The sequence below is a fragment of the Artemia franciscana genome, chromosome 2 (assembly GCF_032884065.1).
Source record: "Artemia franciscana chromosome 2, ASM3288406v1, whole genome shotgun sequence".
Taxonomy (NCBI): Eukaryota; Metazoa; Arthropoda; class Branchiopoda; order Anostraca; family Artemiidae; genus Artemia; species Artemia franciscana.
The window spans coordinates 25,331,084-25,349,432 of record NC_088864.1 but is presented as its reverse complement, the minus strand read 5'-3'; the positions used below and the strand labels follow the sequence as shown (position 1 = coordinate 25,349,432).

The 18,349-nt window shown below is 34.1% G+C and overlaps 1 protein-coding gene across 1 annotated transcript in view; it reads left to right on the top strand.

Moving 5' to 3' along the window:
- LOC136039264 (TWiK family of potassium channels protein 18-like) overlaps window positions 1-17,574 on the top strand; it is a 113,599-nt gene extending 96,025 nt beyond the window's left edge. Inside the window, exons 4-5 of the mRNA XM_065722840.1 lie at window positions 7,340-7,490; window positions 13,877-17,574. Of these exons, the coding sequence (XP_065578912.1) occupies window positions 7,340-7,490; window positions 13,877-14,261 (536 nt within the window). The 3' untranslated portion in view covers window positions 14,262-17,574. The remainder of the gene's footprint in view (window positions 1-7,339; window positions 7,491-13,876) is intronic.
- Window positions 17,575-18,349: the final 775 nt, after the last annotated feature.

Sequence of the window (18,349 nt, the reverse complement as noted above, 5' to 3'; positions counted from 1 at the left end):
AGAAAAAAAAAGGAAAAAAATAAAGGAGAAAAACAAAACTAAAAAACGAATGTATATACAGACCGGGACACCGGGATACAAATGATGACCGGGACCCGGGACACAGGGAATATAAATGACGACCGGGACACAGGGACACAACTACAACGGGGACACCGGGGGAAACAGGGGGATAACCTGACAATCTATTTATATGCAAAGACAATGGGACAGCAAAGAATGTTGTATATTCGCAAGTTTTACGTAGTTAAAACCATATATATATATATATCTATATTCACAGGTGGGACATAGGGACACAACTACAATGGCGCGTAACTATTATGGCGCGTAACGACTTACGCGCGCGGGGGGGCTTGGGGGGGGCGCGAAGCGCCCCCACCAACTAGGTGTTGGGGTGGCGCGAAGCGCCACCCCAACAGCTAGTATATATATATATATATATATATATATATATATGTTTTTAACTACGTAAAACTTGCGAATATACAACATTCTTTGCTGTCCCATTGTCTGTGCATATAAATAGATTGTCAGGTTTACCGACTCTTGAACATGCAACATATAATGGTCCATAGGAAAACAATCCGTATTCAGATCTATACCTCATGATTCTAATGATTGCCCTTGAGCTTTGTTGATGGTGATTGCTAATCGACGATTCCCTGTGTCGCCGTCGTCATTTATATATCCCCGTGTGCCCCCCGGTGTCCCGGTCGTCATTTATATTCCATGTGTTCCGGTCGTCATTTATTTCCCGGTGTCCCAGTCTGTGAATTCTCTTTGAGGGTCCCGGGCGTCATTGATATTCCTTGTGTCCCGGTGTCCCGGTCGTCATTCGTGTCCCAGTGTCCCAGTCTGTATATACATTCGTTTTTGAATTGGTCTTTTTTTTAGGTTTTAGTTTTCTGCCTTTTTTTTAGTTTTTTTAGTTATACCTCATGATTCTAATGATTGCCCTTGAGCTTTGTTGATGGTGATTGCTAATCGGACATTCTCTGTGTCCCCATCGTCATTTATATATCCCCCTGTGCCCCCCGGCGTCCCCGTTGTAGTTGTGTCCCTGTGTTCCGGTCGTCATTTATATTCCCTGTGTCCCGGTCGTCATTTGTATTCCGGTGTCCCAGTCTGTATATACATTCGTTTTTGAAATGGTAAATGATGAAATAAATTTTTGTATTTTTCCCCTTTTTTTCTTTTTAGTTTTTTTTGGTTTTTACATTTTTTTTAGTTTTTTTAGTTTTTTTTTCTTTTTTCTTTTTAGTTTTTTTTTATTTTTATTTTTTTAGTTTTGTTTTTCTCCTTTATTTTTCTTTTTGTTTCCTTTTTTTATTTTTTTTTATTTTTTAGTTTTTTTAGTTTTTTAGCTTTTTTAGTTTTTTTATTAGTTTTTAGTTTGTTTTTTTCTTTTTAGTTTTTTTGTAGTTTTTACCTTTTTTTAGTTTTTTTTTTACTTATGTCCTGGTCGTCATTTATACTCCCTGTGTCCCGGTCGTCATTTGTGATGGTTTGTTGACGGTGTTTTGTTGATGGTGATTGCTAATTGAGCATTCCTTGTGTCCCGGTCGCTTTCTCTTTGAGTGTCCCGGTCGTCATTTATATTCCCTATATGCCGGTGTCCTGGTCGTCATTTGTGTCCCAATGTAATTTTGTAGTTTCGTCAGTCGAAAACATGACGTCAGTCGACACAGAAACATGACGTCACCTGACACACAGACAGACAGACAACTTATTTTTATATATATAGATATATATGTTTTTAACTACGTAAAACTTGCGAATATACAACATTCTTCGCTGTCCCATTGTCTGTGCATATAAATAGATTGTCAGGTTTACCGACTCTTGAACATGCAACATATAATGGTCCATGGGAAAACAATCCGTATTCAGATCTATACCTCATGATTCTAATGATTGCCCTTGAGCTTTGTTGATGGTGATTGCTAATCGACAATTTTTTTTTTACTTATGTCCTGGTCGTTATTTATACTCCCTGTGTCCCGGTCGTCATTTGTGTGCCGGTGCTTTGTTGATGGTGATTGCTAATCGAACATTCCTTGTGTCCCAGTCGATTTCTCTTTGTGTGTCCCGGTCGTCATTTATATTCCCTATGTGCCGGTGTCCCGGTCGTCATTTGTGTCCCGATGTCCTGGTCTGTAATTTCGTCAGTCGAAAACATGACGTCAGTCGACACACAAACATGACGTCACTCGACAGGCACACACACACACACAGACAACTTATATATATATATATATATATATATATATATATATATATATATATATATATATATATATATATATATCTATCTATCTATCTATCTATATATATAAAAATAAGTTGTCTGTCTGTCTGTGGATGTGTGGATGGATGTGTCAGGTGACGTCACCTGAAAAAACTGGATTAGGTGACGTCAAAACTGAAAAAACTAAAAAAAGGCAAAAACTACAAAAAAAACTAAAAACTAATAAAAAAAATAAAAAAGCTAAAAAACTAAAAAAACTATAAAGGTAAAAACCAATAAAAAACTAAAAAAAAAACTGAAAAAACTAAAAAAAGGCAAAAACTACAAAAAAAAACTAAAAACTAATAAAAAAAGTAAAAAAGCTAAAAAACTAAAAAAACTAAAAAAACTAAAAAAAGGTAAAAAACTAAAAAAAATAAAAAATAAAAAAAAACTAAAAAAAAGGAAAAAACTGAAAAATAAGCTAAAATAAAGGTAAAAACCAATAAAAAACTAAAAAAAAAAGGAAAAAACTAATAAATGACGACACTTAAAGAGAAAGCGACCAGGACAAAAGGAATGTTCGATTAGCAATCAACAAAGCACCGGGACACAGGGAGTATAAATGACGACCAGGACATAAGTAAAAAAAAAAAAAACTATCTATATATATAAAAATAAGTTGTCTGTGGATCTGTGGATCGTGGATCAGGTGACGTCACCTGAAAAAACTGGATCAGGTGACGTCAAAACTGAAAAAACTAAAAAAAGGCAAAAACTACAAAAAAAACTAAAAACTAATAAAAAAAATAAAAAAGCTAAAAAACTAAAAAAACTAAAAAAAGGCAAAAACTACAAAAAAAACTAAAAACTAATAAAAAAGCTAAAAAACTAAAAAAACTAAAAAAAAGGCAAAAACTACAAAAAAACTAAAAACTAATAAAAAAAATAAAAAAGCTAAAAAACTAAAAAAACTAAAAAAACTAAAAAAAGGTAAAAAACTAAAAAAACTAAAAACTAAAAAAAAACTAAAAAAGGTAAAAACTAAAAGAACTAAAAAAGAAAAAAATAAATGACGACACTCAAAGAGAAAGCGACCAGGACAAAAGGAATGTTCGATTAGCAATCAACAAAGCACCGGGACACAGGGAGTATAAATGACGACCAGGACACAAGTAAAAAAAAAAATTAACAAAACTAAAAAGAAGGTAAAAACCACAAAAAAACTAAAAAGAAAAAAAAACTAAAAACTAATAAAAAAACTAAAAAATCTAAAAATCTAAATAAACTAAAAAAGAAAAAAAAAAGGAAAAAAATAAAGGAGAAAAACAAAACTAAAAAACGAATGTATATACAGACCGGTACACCGGGATACAAATGACGACCGGGACACAGGGAATATAAATAACGACCGGGACACAGGGACACAACTACAACGGGGACACCGGGGGAAACAGGGGGATATAAATGACGACCGGGACAAAAAAACTAAAAAGAAATAAAAACTAAAAACTAATAAAAAAAACTAAAAAATCTAAAAATCTAAATAAGCTAAAAAAGAAAAAAAAAGGAAAAAAATAAAGGAGAAAAACAAAACTAAAAAACGAATGTATATACAGACCGGGACACCGGGATACAAATGATGACCGGGACCCGGGACACAGGGAATATAAATGACGACCGGGACACAGGGACACAACTACAACGGGGACACCGGGGGAAACAGGGGGATGTAAATGACGACCGGGACACCGGGACAGGGAATGGTCGATTAGCAATCACCATCAACAAAGCTCAAGGGCAATCATTAGAATCATGAGGTATAGATCTGAATACAGATTGTTTTCCCATGGACCATTATATGTTGCATGTTCAAGAGTCGGTAAACCTGACAATCTATTTATATGCAAAGACAATGGGACAGCAAAGAATGTTGTATATTCGCAAGTTTTACGTAGTTAAAACCATATATATATATATATATATCTATATTCACAGGTGGGACATAGGGACACAACTACAATGGCGCGTAACTATTATGGCGCGTAACGACTTACGCGCGCGGGGGGGCTTGGGGGGGGCGCGAAGCGCCCCCACCAACTAGGTGTTGGGGTGGCGCGAAGCGCCACCCCAACAGCTAGTATATATATATATATATATATATATATATATATATATATATATATATATATATATATATATATATATATATACATATCTTTATTTTCTCAAATGGTTAACGATTCTGGCCCCAGTTGACATGCAATAGTATCTAAAGCTGTTAATCATAAAGCTAACATTTCAATATGAACGTTCAAGTTTAAAATACTCTGTGTAAGTAATTCATAACTGGTACTCGATGACGTTTAACACAGCTTCCCAACTCCCAACCAATACGGCTAGTCATAATTATGAATAAATTGTAATCTGTATCAAAGTCTGACTTTTCGATCTTTAGATGAACGGAAACAAGAATAAATTGTAACAAGAGTGTCCTTAAAATATATAGTTTACTTGTTTCGTAATATTATCTAATATCTAATGCCGTCTCTTGTCAATGGATTTTGAGCTTGTTGGTTGTGGATATAATATTGTATTAAATGAAAAAAAAACTAGTTCTTTTAACTGAAAGTAAGGAGCGACATTAAAACTTAAAACGAACAGAAGTTACTCCGTATATGAAATGGGTTGTCCCCTCCTCAACGCCTCGCTCTTTACGCTAAAGTTTGCAATTGTTTTAAAAAGTAGAACTGTGGCAAAGAGTCAAACTTTAGCGTAAAGAGCGAGGAATTTTGGAGGGGACAACCCATTTCATATACGGAGTAATTTGTGTTCGTTTTAAGTTTTAATGTCGCCCCTTACCTTCAGTTAAAAAAAACTAGTTTTTTTTATTTAATTTCTGAATGTTTTTGAATTAATGCATGTGATTTTGGCTCTCCGCACATAAATTATTCAAATGAAATTTGCATATTAATTATTTTTTTGGTAAATGGCTTTCTCTTAGTTTTGATCTGACGATTTTGAGAAATAAGGGGTGGGTAAAGAGGCCTAGTTGCCCTCCAATGTTTCAGTTACTTAAAAAGGCAACTAGAACTTTTAATTTTTAACGAACGTTTTTATTAGTAAAAAAAAATATAAGTAAATTAAGAATTAACTTACGTAATAAACTTTTATATTCTTATATTTTTTATTATATATATGAGGGGGTTTGTCCCGTCGTTAATACCTCGCTCTTGACAATAAATCTTAATTTTTGTCCCAATTCTTTAAGAATGACCCCTGAATCAGAAAGACCGTAGAATAAATAGTTGAAATTACTAAAAATACTTTAGCATAAAGAGCAAGGTATTTATCTCCTCCTAAATACCTCGCTCTTTATGCTAAAGTATTTTTAGAACCCCTCATATGCGTAATAATCTCTGTTCGTTTTAAGTTTTAATGCTACTCCTTACTTTCAATTGAAGAAACGTTTTCATGTTTATTTTTTCTTCTTTTTTTTATAGTAATGCTAGAAAATCCCACGCCCTTTTCATTGAATTTCTCTTCCCGTATGACATATTCCTCCAAGGAAAGATCCTCCCACATAGCCTCCTCCCCGCAACCCCACCCCCAAACCAAAAAAATCCCCCTGAAAACGTCTGGATATGTGGGGGAGTACGTCATCCCCAAAGAAATAGTTATTATGGTTTTCGACTGTGCGGAACAAAATGACTATCTCAAAATGTTGATCCGTTGACTTTGAGAAAAAATGTGCGTGGGAGGGGGCCTAGGTGCCCTCCAATTTTTTGGTCACTTAAAAAGGGCACTAGAACTTTTCATTCCCGTTAGAATGAGCCCCCTTGCAACATTCTAGGACCACTTGGTCGATGCGATGACCCTTGGGAAAAAAAAACAAAAAAAAAAACAATTTAACACGCACCCGTGATCTGTCTTCTGGCACAAAATACGAAATTCCACATTTTTGTAGGTAGGAGCTTGAGATTTTTGACTTCGGGTTCTCTGATACGCTGAATGCGATGATGTAATTTTCGTTAAGATTCTATGACTTTTAGGGGGTGTTTCCCCCTATTTTCCAAAATAAGTCAAATTTTCTCAGGCTCGTAACTTTTCATGGCAAAGATTAAATTTGATAAAACTTATATATTTAAAATCAGCATGAATATCCGATTCTTTTGATGTATCTTTTAGCATCAAAATTCCGTTTTGTAGAGTTTCGTTTACTATTGAGCCGGGTCGCTCCTTACAACAGTTCGTTACCACGAACTGTTTGAAAAGAAATATCCAAAACATCAGTATGTGGTGACTATATGTTTCACTACTGCCGTTTGATTTTCAACGAAGGTTTTATTTAAGGGATTTTGTAGTTACGTGTCATAGTTGTGGCGTATCATAGGCGTGGATCGTCAATGCAATTATGACGACCTAGCAAAAAGTGACGATTCCCTTTTTATAGGGAAATTGCTTAAGTTATATTGCTTAATTTGCTCCTAGGTATGCTTTCACCCGATGCGACATCAAAGTAACATTTTAAGACAGTCATTTTAAGCAGTACGATTGAAAGCTTACACTAAATTTCCTCTAGGGATGACATGAGTAATGCAGCTCCTGGACTAGTGCCTCACATTATGAAAACATCCAATTTAAGACAGAAGCTTCGTGTATACAGCTCAAAAGAGAGGGCAACATTTCGTACCTCTTTGAAGGGTTAATCCAAATGAAATCCTAGGTTTCACTATTGCAAGCGATCTTCAATAAAATCTAGCTGTCTTTATATATGAAACTTTTTCATTTTCATAAATATACAGCAATTGTCTGCTGTCGAAACTTGTTATCCTTAGACTACTAGTTTCAATCCTTTACTATTATTTTATTGTCAGAGAGAGAGAGGAAATCCCGTCTTCGTTCAATGTATAAGGCCTAACCATAAAGAACATTTATTTTTTGGTTTTTGGAAAACGAGTTTCATTAAGTTATCGATGAATGAAAGCTTGAGCAGCTTCGAAGCTTAAAAAAAAGAAAACCACGAATAAAAAGTATACTTTAAATCATTTTTTGTTTTCAACTGAGTAGAAAAGAGATTCCATCATCTAATAATATTTAGTTTTCTAGGCTATGGAAATTTAGTCCCTCAAACAGTAGCTGGGAAAATAATAACAATATTTTACGCAACATTTGGCATTCCATTGATGTTGCTTTACATGAGCAATGTTGGTGAGGTCTTAGCAGGAAGTTTCAAATTCATTTACAAAAAACTATGCACGTAAGTAGCCTAGAAAATAGGTTTAAGCCTAAAACTTTTTTTTCAGAAAAGGGATTTATCCTAGTAAAAAACAAAGTTTTTTCTCAAGCTGGGCTAAAAAAAAATGAAAAAACTTTTATTACTTTGTTATGGTTTAAATGCTTAAAATAATTTTTTTTTTCAAAATTTAGTCTACTTTTAATTTGAATATACTATTCGTTTGTCTTGTATAGTTTAAAATCATTTTTTTTTCATTTAATGGTCCGTTAAGGAGGTGGGGGGGGGCTTGTTTTGAATTTGTGTATAGTTTGTAACAAAGTTTGAAACAAACCCATTCTGAACTTCTTACAAACTCATTCTGAGTTTGTTTGAACATGAAATATTAAATTCAATGTCTTACTTGTATTTACATAAATCTACCAACACGTAAGGGCTGACAACCCCCCTTCGTTTTGGGGAAGGGGTTAATCTCGTGAAGTTTTTGATTACATTTGTATGGTACTGGTCATCGTGCAAAAACAGAAGGTAATTGAGACTAATGAAATAAATTATGTGAATATATTGTGCTCTTGGTGCAAGTTACAGCTCCAGACTTATCACAAAAACACTTGTTTATGAGGGAAAACCTTAATTTATTTGATCAAAGGGTCCCCAAATGCAGATTTAAAATTAAAAAAAAACTGGATACCCCCAGAAAAGAGACCAATAAAGAGTTAAAAAAAACTTCTTTTCACATTTTTTTTTATTCTGAGCGGATTGAAAAACTTAATATAAGCTTAAAGTCTCCGGACCAATGGGACTCTGTTGGTAAACAATATGGGGACCCAACAAAACCAAATACGCTTTCCAATCAGCTCGAAACTTATAGTCAGGAATCCTTGGACTAAAAAGAAATAGAAGAAAAATTCGATCCCCAGGAAAGTGCGGGCAGTTTTCCTTAGTTGGGGCCCGGGAACACTAAATATGTCACCCAAGGAGGGCACAAAACTTTTTACTGATTGGCTTGAATTTATTTTAAGTAGTTTAGGCTTAAAAAACTATTTTAAGTAGTAGTTTTTCAGCTTAAAATTTATATTTTTAGTCCCTGAGCCCAGAGGACCGCAATACACAAGGGAATAGAAAAAAAGATGAATCTTGAAAAGATCTAAAGCTCTCTCTGTAAACAGCTTGAAACATCCTTAAGCTCCGAGGCTAAGGGTACCCCACACACACAAAACAGCAATTAAACTGGGGACAAGGGACACCAAAAACCAGCTTCACAAAAAGTATTTTGTATTGGCTTGAAACTTGGGGAAAGTCCTTCCCCCGATGGAGTTCCGATTCGCGAAATAAAATTGAATTAATCTCGATTCGGTAAAGATATGAACTCTGAAAAAGACTCACAAACTTTTTCCTGAACGTATTTAAATTTGAGACCGTAAGGCCCAGGCTAATCGGAGCCTTTTATTTAGAAAAGAAAATTAGTTTGGGACACAGGACAGCGCTAAAATCGTACCCCGTGAAAGGGTGAACAAACATTTGTACTTTGATTAGAAGGAGAATTTCAACGATCATTGCCTGGGCTAAGAGGACTAGACACTTTTGGTTGAAGCAGAAGGGTTTTAGGGAGTCAATTCGTCAAAATCGGTCAAAATCTTGCTCATCTTTATCAGATAAAAACTTGTAGCCGATATTCCCCCTGCAAAGAAAAGCCTAAAGATAATAAGATTTGGTTTGGAGGCATAGACCCCAAAAAAGGGGCCCAAAAAAAGGCCAGATTTTTTATATCCTTTTCAGACTTATATATTTTAGTAATTAGTCCAACGGGACTCCAAAGTTCAAGAAATAATGGAAAAGAATAATTGGTCCTAATAAAACAGACGTAAAAAGGGAAAAAAACCCTTTTTTAAAGGTGAAAGTTTTACAACAGCAAGTCCCCGGGTCAAGTTGTCCATAGTGCAGAAGAAAAACTTTAATTTTGGTGCATAGTCCTCCTACTGAAATTGGGGCCGAAAAAAGGGTCAAAATGCCTTTGCTCCGATTCACTTAAAACTGCAAAAGGTTTGAAGACTGAGCAAAGGAGACTACACATTTTTGATGGACGGATGAGGGTGTTATGGAACCGAAAACGGACCAAAGCCTTGCTGTCCTCGATGGGCTTGGGACTTACCGTCATATTTTCGTTGGCGAGGGGAGCCTAGAAAAAAAATAGGCTGCAGATTGACCACTTTAGAAACTGTTTGTAATGTTGTTTAGCATCCCTCCTATCCACCACCCAATGTAGTACAGGAGACATAGGGTCAACTATTACTTGTTCTTAAAATCCACTGTAGATTAGCTTTGATAATATAAGCTCAATTTGAATCAAATCTACCACTGATGCAAACTTAACTTTCCATCAAAACTTCTTGACTCTCAATACTATGTCTTAACTACTAAAAGAGTTAATCTGTTTAGAGAATGCAAATAGGATATTTAAGGGCAAAAACTGAAAAAAAATCGATTGGCAACGCCAAAAAACAGGCCTAAAATTTGTTTTATTTCCTATAGGCTTGAAACTTACAGGGCATGTAGATAAAGACTCAATGAAGATAAAAATAGTTTAAATTGATAGTTTAGTCGTATAGACATGAGTCACCGGAAACTAGATGACTTTATTTTCCTCTGACTCGCTTACACTTACCATGCATGTAGACACGGACAAGAAGACCCCTTGAAGACAAGAGCTATCAAAAAAACTTGGTTGTACGGATTGGTGGCATCCAACATAGACCCATATTTGTTTTGTTTCCGATCGGGTTGCAAATTCTTGGGCACAGTCGTTGAATAAAACAGCCTAAGAAGAAAAAATACTTTGAAAAAATTCGATATTGATTTGTCGCATCCCAAAAGTGGCCAATCTTTGTTTTTCTCTTATCGATATAAAATATCATTGTTAGTTGAATGGACGAAGGGGAAAAACAACAAAGAAACAAAAAGAATTCAATTATATAGATTCGTAGAAAAAAATTCTTTTATTCATCAACTGTAAACATTCAGGGCTTGTAAGCAGCGCTAAGGGAGCCTCAGTTAACACAAAATTCATAAATAAGGAAAATAATCTGGTTGCTATTATTTCGTGATGTCTAATTAAAATTATCCTTTTTTTTAACATCAATAAGTTGTTTTTTTTACAAAATACCTTGACATTAGTTTATATAAATAAATGATACAGCAGAAAAAAAGAAAAAAGTTTCTTTCGAAAAATGGTGGATTAAGCAATAAGAGTATTAAAGGCTGTCTACAAAATTGGGTTCAAGATTCATTCGACCCTATAAAAGACCTAAATTTTTGCGGGTTCTTTGCTGTTATAAAAAACACTCCCCATCCACGCATAATTCCTCTGTGATAATATTATCAAAATCTATTCCACAGCACTACTACTGATGAAACATTTTACTGAATATAAAAAATGCACCCAAAATATAAACCCAATGCAAGAGACGAAAACATTTCAACGTGTTTTGTTTCCAGTAAAGAGCAAATTGTGTTCTGGGCTTGTGAGGGCATAGGGGTTACCAGCCCTACTAATTTTAATTTTTGCTCGTTTTGAGTTTGACTCGGCTATTTATTGTAATTTATGTTGTTTTTGAGTTTCATTTATTTATTGATAGTAGTTTGTGGTAGTTTTACGCTTGGAAGACTATTTGACTTTATTTTTGCTCATTCTAGGCTTAATTGAGCTCTTTACTTGTTCTTTGAAGAACTCGTCTTGTGGAAAAGATTTTTAAATTAATCTCTATTCGTTTTTTATTGACATAGTCTTTTTCATGGTAAAAAAGAATATTTGTAAATATTTTCAGTTTTCTTCTATAAGAGTCCATAGTATGGGTTGCTATTTGTAAGTTGGAGAAAATTTTTCAACAATTTCTAATCCTTCCACAAACAGTATTTCTTAATTTAATTTAATAGCTTCTGAAGTTGACCTGAAAAATACAACTTAATATCATTCCCATAAGATTCCATCTATGCTCTTTGACAACCTGGATATACTTACACTCTTTTCATTTATTCGAATTGTACGAACAGAAGTAGTAATAGTGGTATCCTCAGAAGATTCAACTTAATACCCCCAATTGTTCTAGATATATTACTGAGGTGTCTTATTGGCAACCATTTAACGCAAAGCCTTTTGATTAACTTTAAAGAAACATTTCATTTTAAAGCATAATGGACCAATTGCATAATTATGGGGGGTTGACATGCCTATTATACCTAAAGAAATAGTTGCTGGACCCTTCAACTATGCTGAACAAAATGGCTGTCTCAAAATATCAACTGGATGCGTTTGGAAAATGAATGGGCTCGAGAAAAGGACTGCTTACCCTCCTATCTCTTATTAATCTTAAAAAGGGCACCAGACTCTCGTGCTGTAATGGTAGTGCAAGGGGGAGGACTTCCCGTTACATATATCTAGTAAAGACATGCTGAACAAATAAAAACTAAGTGAAAACCTTTCAAATGTATTTTATTTTCTGTAAAGTGAAAATTATGTTCTGGTATTGAGAAGGCATGGGGGTTGTTAGCCCTACTCTTGTTAATTTTCGCTCGTTTTGAGTTTGACTCGGTTATTTATTGTATTATTTAAATAAACAAAATACGTTTAAAAAGTTTTACCTTTTTTCACTTTAATAAATTAAAAAATATTATAACTTTAGGGAGAATGTATCAATATATGTATACTATTAAATAAAAAAAAACAAGTTTTTTCAACTGATAGTAAGGAGTGACATCAAAACTTAAAACGCACAGAAATTACTTCGTATATGAAAGAGGCTGCTTCCTCATCAACGCCCCGCTCTTTACGCTAAAGTTTGACTCTTTCTCTCAATTCTTCTTTCTAAAACAGTAAAAAACTTTAGCGTAAAGAGCGGGGCGTTGATGAGGAAGCAGCCTCTTTCATATACGAAGTAATTTCTGTGCGTTTTAAGTTTTGATGTCACTCCTTACTATTAGTTGAAAAAACTTGTTTTTTTTTTATTTAATTTCTGAACGTTTTTGAATCAATGCATGTTTTGATTTTGGCTCTCCGCAGAGGAATAATCAAAGCGAAATTTGCATATTTTTTTTTTGGCTCAATGGCCTTCTCATAATTTTGATCGAATGATTTTGAGAAAAAAAGAGCGGGGGACGAAGCCTAGTTGCCCCCCGATTTTTTGGTTAATTAAAAAGGCACAGCCTGAAAAATTATCCTTAGCAAAGACTTCAATATCTAATCAGTTTCTCGTTCACTCCGAAAATGCCCTCTTTCGTAGAAATTTTTCCTGAAATAAAATCGCGAAAAATAGCCCCCGCATAGTTCCCCCGGAACATCTCCACATGCAAAATCGATTTGGCAAAGATAATGTAAGACAATTAACAAGAATTCATTATAGGAATTCTGTCAAATCCCCCCAGTGTAAAATTTTTCCTGGAAAATTCACCGCCACCCCTGAAATTTCCCTGCCCAAGGAAGATTCTCCCAATAAAAATCCACCCAAGCACAACCCCCCCCTTTCGAGAAATGTCTGCATACTTCCCAATAACAAATACTATAAGCAAAGAATGGGTAATTTCATAACTTGCAGGCCTCTCCGCACGGACTGTGGGGGGTCGTTTTACCCCTAAGACGTAGTTGTATGAATAGCTATCTCAAAATTTTGGTCAAATAGCTTTGGGAAATTAATAAGCATGGGAAGGGGGCCAGTTGCCCTCCTATCTTTTATGTCATTTAAAAAAATACTAGACCTTTTAATTTACGTTCGGATGCACCCTCTCCCGATCTTCTAGGACCATTTCAATACGATCTTCCCTAAGAAAAATTGCAATCATTCCTTGTTTTTTTCCTTTTTTGAAAGATTTTTATATTGATTATTCTCTGATATTTTAAATTCTCTGATACACGGAACCTGTTTGATGGAGTTTTTTTTTTCCGTTACGATTTCGAACGGGTTTCAGGCAAAGTCTTGAAGAACTGAAAAAAAAATCCTTTAGTTGTTTCCAGCCACCTCTTGTGATCATTGTTTTTTCCTAATCGTTTTTTCTTAAGTCATTTGCTTTAAATAAAGAAGTGATTTAAAGAAGTTTAAGGCTTCAACGCAAGGCACTATGCTTCCTTCGTATAAGGAATAGTTTTTGGTTCGTTTTGATTTGTGCCTCCTGACTTTAATAAGAAAAAATCTGTTTGTTTTTAGTTAATATTTGCTTTTAAATTTCATTACTGGGTAAATGCGATCACAATTAACATTATTAGAAATAGAAAAAAATGAAAAAAACATAATCCATAACTGTCTAAATACTCTTTTGTTGCATACCGCGACTTTATTTTATTTTAATTCTGCCATTTTTGATTTTATATTAATGACAGCTGGTTTAGATTAAAATATTTTTAAGACATTTTTTCCATCCAGATGTAAACCTGTTCATCAACTTGGTGCTGCTAAAAGAGCAGAACTTCTGGAAGAAGATGTGACTGTTTCAGTGAAAGCATGTCTTTTCGTGATATTATCCTTTGTGCTGTTTGGAGGAATTCTATTTTCAGCCTGGGAAGAGTGGGATCTCGTGGATGGTGCCTATTTTTGCTTTATTAGTTTATTGACTATTGGTTATGGTGACTTGGTTCCTGGTGCCTTAACGACAACTGGTGATGTGGACACAAAGCTTGTGATAACTTTCCTTTATTTGGTGATAGGAATGGCTATTTTGGCCATGGCTTTTAACCTACTTCAAGAAAAAGTTGTTTTAAGAATAGAAAGATTTGCTCGTGAAATAGGCCTTATGAGACAAAAAAAATAGCATGGGTGCTTGGGCATATTATACTCATATGTCCATAGTGGAAGAGGGCTAACTTTGCCATACAGGGATGGGGCTAACTTTGCCCCATCCCTGTCGCCCATAGTCTTTAAATATTATAGCTTATAGTATTTCACAGTTCAAGTACCAAGGACAGTAAAAATTAGTTCAGATCTTTGAAATTGGTTATGTGGAATCTCATGCAACTACATACGTCCTAAAAAAATTAGGATGACATGGAAGGGAATTTTCAATGAAGAAGACCTCTATATGAACTTAGGCACGAAAACTATTGTCAAATTTACCGAATTCAGTTTACACTAAGTTTTTTTTCACGGTTCAGTGTGGCAATAATCGTGAAATTTCGCGCAGGACATGCAATGCTGTTCTCGCGGTTTCTGAAATCCTCGGTTTCAGAAACTCGCGAAAGAAACCGAGAAATCCTGGCTTTAGCTATGAGTAGACCTAAGATGGATCAAGGGGGGTAGAAATGTATTAATTTTGATGTCCTTGGTACTTTAAAAGGGTCTCAAAACAAAAATAGTACCAACATACATCTATATAACGTCTTTATACATAATTAGCTTGTGTTTTTAATATGTATGTAATATACAATTTTTATCCTTCAATATGTTATTACTTGCGCTATGTGCCTATAGAAATATATTGGGTTTTCTTGATTCTAGCAGAACATTCAAATGGAGTCCCATTTCTATTGATTAAACAGTCATACCTGCAAAGTCACGCTTGACATTCACAGACTTCAATAACCATGAATTATCTTGGTAAAGGAAAGTTTGAATTTCCTCCTTAAGGTGAATTCTACAAAATATGGGTTTTTCCTAAGCCAAGAACAAATATTAAGTCAAAGTTGTAATCGCAACCCTGCCTTATTTTGTGAGAAACACTTTTTATACTACAGTCAGAAACACGCGTCATTTCCAAGGGTGTTTTTTTTTCTGGATTAGGAAAGATGGCCTAATTTAAAAAGAACAATTTTACAACCTTTGCACAGTCATCTTGTCTGCTGAGGCATTTGTCATACGTCTGGACAGGTTTGGTTCCTGTTTACAAAATGTCTCTGCCAACAATTTGAAATGACCTCTGACGATATGTATGAGCTTTTTTTCAGTTTGGAAGCGCTGCATACAAGCCACTTCTTCAATTTAGGAAAAAGATGAAACCCATTCTGCACTACTTTGGGACTATAAGAGGTATTTGAAAATATCCAATTTAAATTGCTCAAGGAGTCGCCGAGTTGCAAAAGCACTATGAAGACAGACATTGTCAGGAGCCTGAACAAATCCAGACATCAGCATACTTCTTCCTCTTTTTTGAATAATTTTCCATAGGTCTTGAAAAGTTTCACCGTATGGATCTGCAGTAATTATTGTTCTTTGCTGCATAGAATACTCAAGCAATAAACGTGTTTGGCTAAAAATAAAAGTTGCCATAATTTGGCAGTAATGAACGTTCGTTGTGATTGTTGGATGACATCCATCTTATCCCATAAACGAATAAATGGCTTGTGGGCCAACGCTTCCAAACTAACGAGGAGCTCAAAGGAAGTTTCACAGGTTACTTCAAACTACAGGTTGCGTCATTCTCTGCCAAATGTTGTTCACAGACATTAAAAAGACTCACTCGTCAGGATGATTATGAAAAGAAATAGCATTGATTGTAAAATGCTTCTGCTAATTAAATACTCTTTCTTTGTGTCACCCGTCTTTCCTTTATACGGAAGTTTAGAAAAGGAAAAATAAAATAAATAAACAAGCTTTGCAGTTAATATTTTTTGCTGCTGTGTTTTGTTTCTTTTTTATTTTGCTCTTTTACAGTTTTTAGTCAAATAAATAAAAATTAGTTTTTTATTCAAATTTATTACCGAAAGATAGACAGGAATTCGCCCTGAAATAAAATAACTAGCTGTCTTGTGCCACAAAAATGATCTGGCGTTTCTAAAAGGTAACTCGGAAGCAGTGAATATATTACAGAAGCGCTTGGATAGAAGCTGGAAGTTGACCATAAAAAATTTCTTAGGCCACAATTTGCAATCAAAACGAAAGGAAAACATAGAAAAACCGACATGATTTTCAATAAGACAATGGATAATTAAATCCAGAAGCATTTATCACTGGAAAAAAAAAGGGGAGAGAACGATATACCATTAAAAAGACCTGACCTGTCATATTAGCCTTTGCTTCTGCATGTGTGATGAATAATAATTGAATGTCGGACAGTTTTCAGATGTGACTTTCTTCTTTTGTTTCATTTAATTTTTGCATAGAGTTTGTGGTTTTTCCTTTTTTTCTTTATAGATTTTGCATATGTTCAGTCATTTTCTATTCTTTTATACTTTTCCCATTGGGATCCAGACTTGAGGCTGAAATATTTGTACTTTTGTTATTACTATTGAATAAAGTTTTTTTTATAGAATCAATCATCCATTGTCTCAATGAAAAATAATACACTTTTTTCTATATTTTTCTTTATTTTGATTCTAAAGTTGGACAAAGCATAAACGCATATTAAATGAATTGTGAAAGGTATGGTACAGTTAAAAACAATCTTCAATTGATAGTTATCGAGAGAAAGGAATTTAAATCGATTGAAAAAAGTTATGTTTTAAATACATAACTATATAAAACTGCATAATACAGACTACAAGATGCTACATAATACTACATAACCAGAGTTAAAACTATTGACACATTAAAAACGGAAAAAATATTACGTTGATGGTATACTTGGAACTATTTATTTTAATTAAAAAGTTGTTCTAGGGTAGGGCTTCGGTCTCTGTTTTTTCCTCAAATTGCGTGTCTATACATTGGTAGTGACAAATCGAAGTATAGGTTGTATTTTTATCTTTTAAAAAAATTTCTTGCTGTAGAAAGATTGTTTTTGGAACAAAATAACAATATTTAGGATAATTTTACTCATTATAAAAGGACCCTCAAATATAAATTTTAGAGAAAATAAGAAATAAAAGTTGTACGTTTTTGAGTTACAAAATAGAAAACACAGAACAACTTACACAAAAAGCAAAGCCACTTAATACAAAAAGGATTATAATGTAGAATTTCAAGATTCAGTTTAACAATGACTAAACACAACAGAAGTAATATGGCGCAGTGAAAACCGTCAGCCTGCTTATTATTTCAAGACTGGCCTATTAGTTTGTACATTAATCTTTAGACAGAGAAAAGTGGCTTACTGCTGACCTTAAACCAGCCAAGGTAACCCTAGATGGCCCCAAAACGACCTCCTATGACGATTGGGATTTAAATAAGTTTTGGTGGTTATTAGTTTGGTTTGTTTTAATTATAAACAATTATAAATTAATTATAAACATATAACTTGTTTTAATTATATGATTTTTATGCAGGTTTTCTTCTAGAAAAATTTGCAATCCCATAAGAAATTTAAATAATCATGATTCAGTAAATTATTGTCGTAGGATTCTTAGAGGAAATGAGACTTTAAGCAATAATTTTACTTTGACATTATGCGTAAAGATACTCTTTGAATTATATGTAATGAATTTTTAGTGGAAACGTTACAGGAAACAATTCACCATCAGCGCTATCTATAAAGCTAGTTTGCTTAATATGTCTCATAGGTGCTATATATTTTAGGCTTACTTAACTAGATATAGAACTTCTTTAAATTCCCCCTAAAATAAAAAACGTATATTTTCGCCTGGTTTGATTTGTCTCCCTGCCCCAAATTTAAAAATCACACATAAAACACTTTTTGATGTATAATTGCCAGAGACCTGTAGATGACTAATTCATAGCTGAACTCCTCACTACGGCCCTGAAAGATACAAACCACCAATATGAGCCTCCAAAAATTAAACAAAAAATCGAGATATAGCCATAGTAGGATGTGTTATAAAATTTACCAAGCGAAATAAACTATAAGAAATTTACAATTTATATGCAGCTGGAACCACTTTTTAAACTTCTAGTTTAAAATCTCAAGAAATTATATTTGCCAAAGTGAATGCGTTTCGAGTAAAATTGAACAATTTGATATAATCAAAGGCAGCACGATAGAGCTGCATAATTAAAGGCCTAAACAGGCTC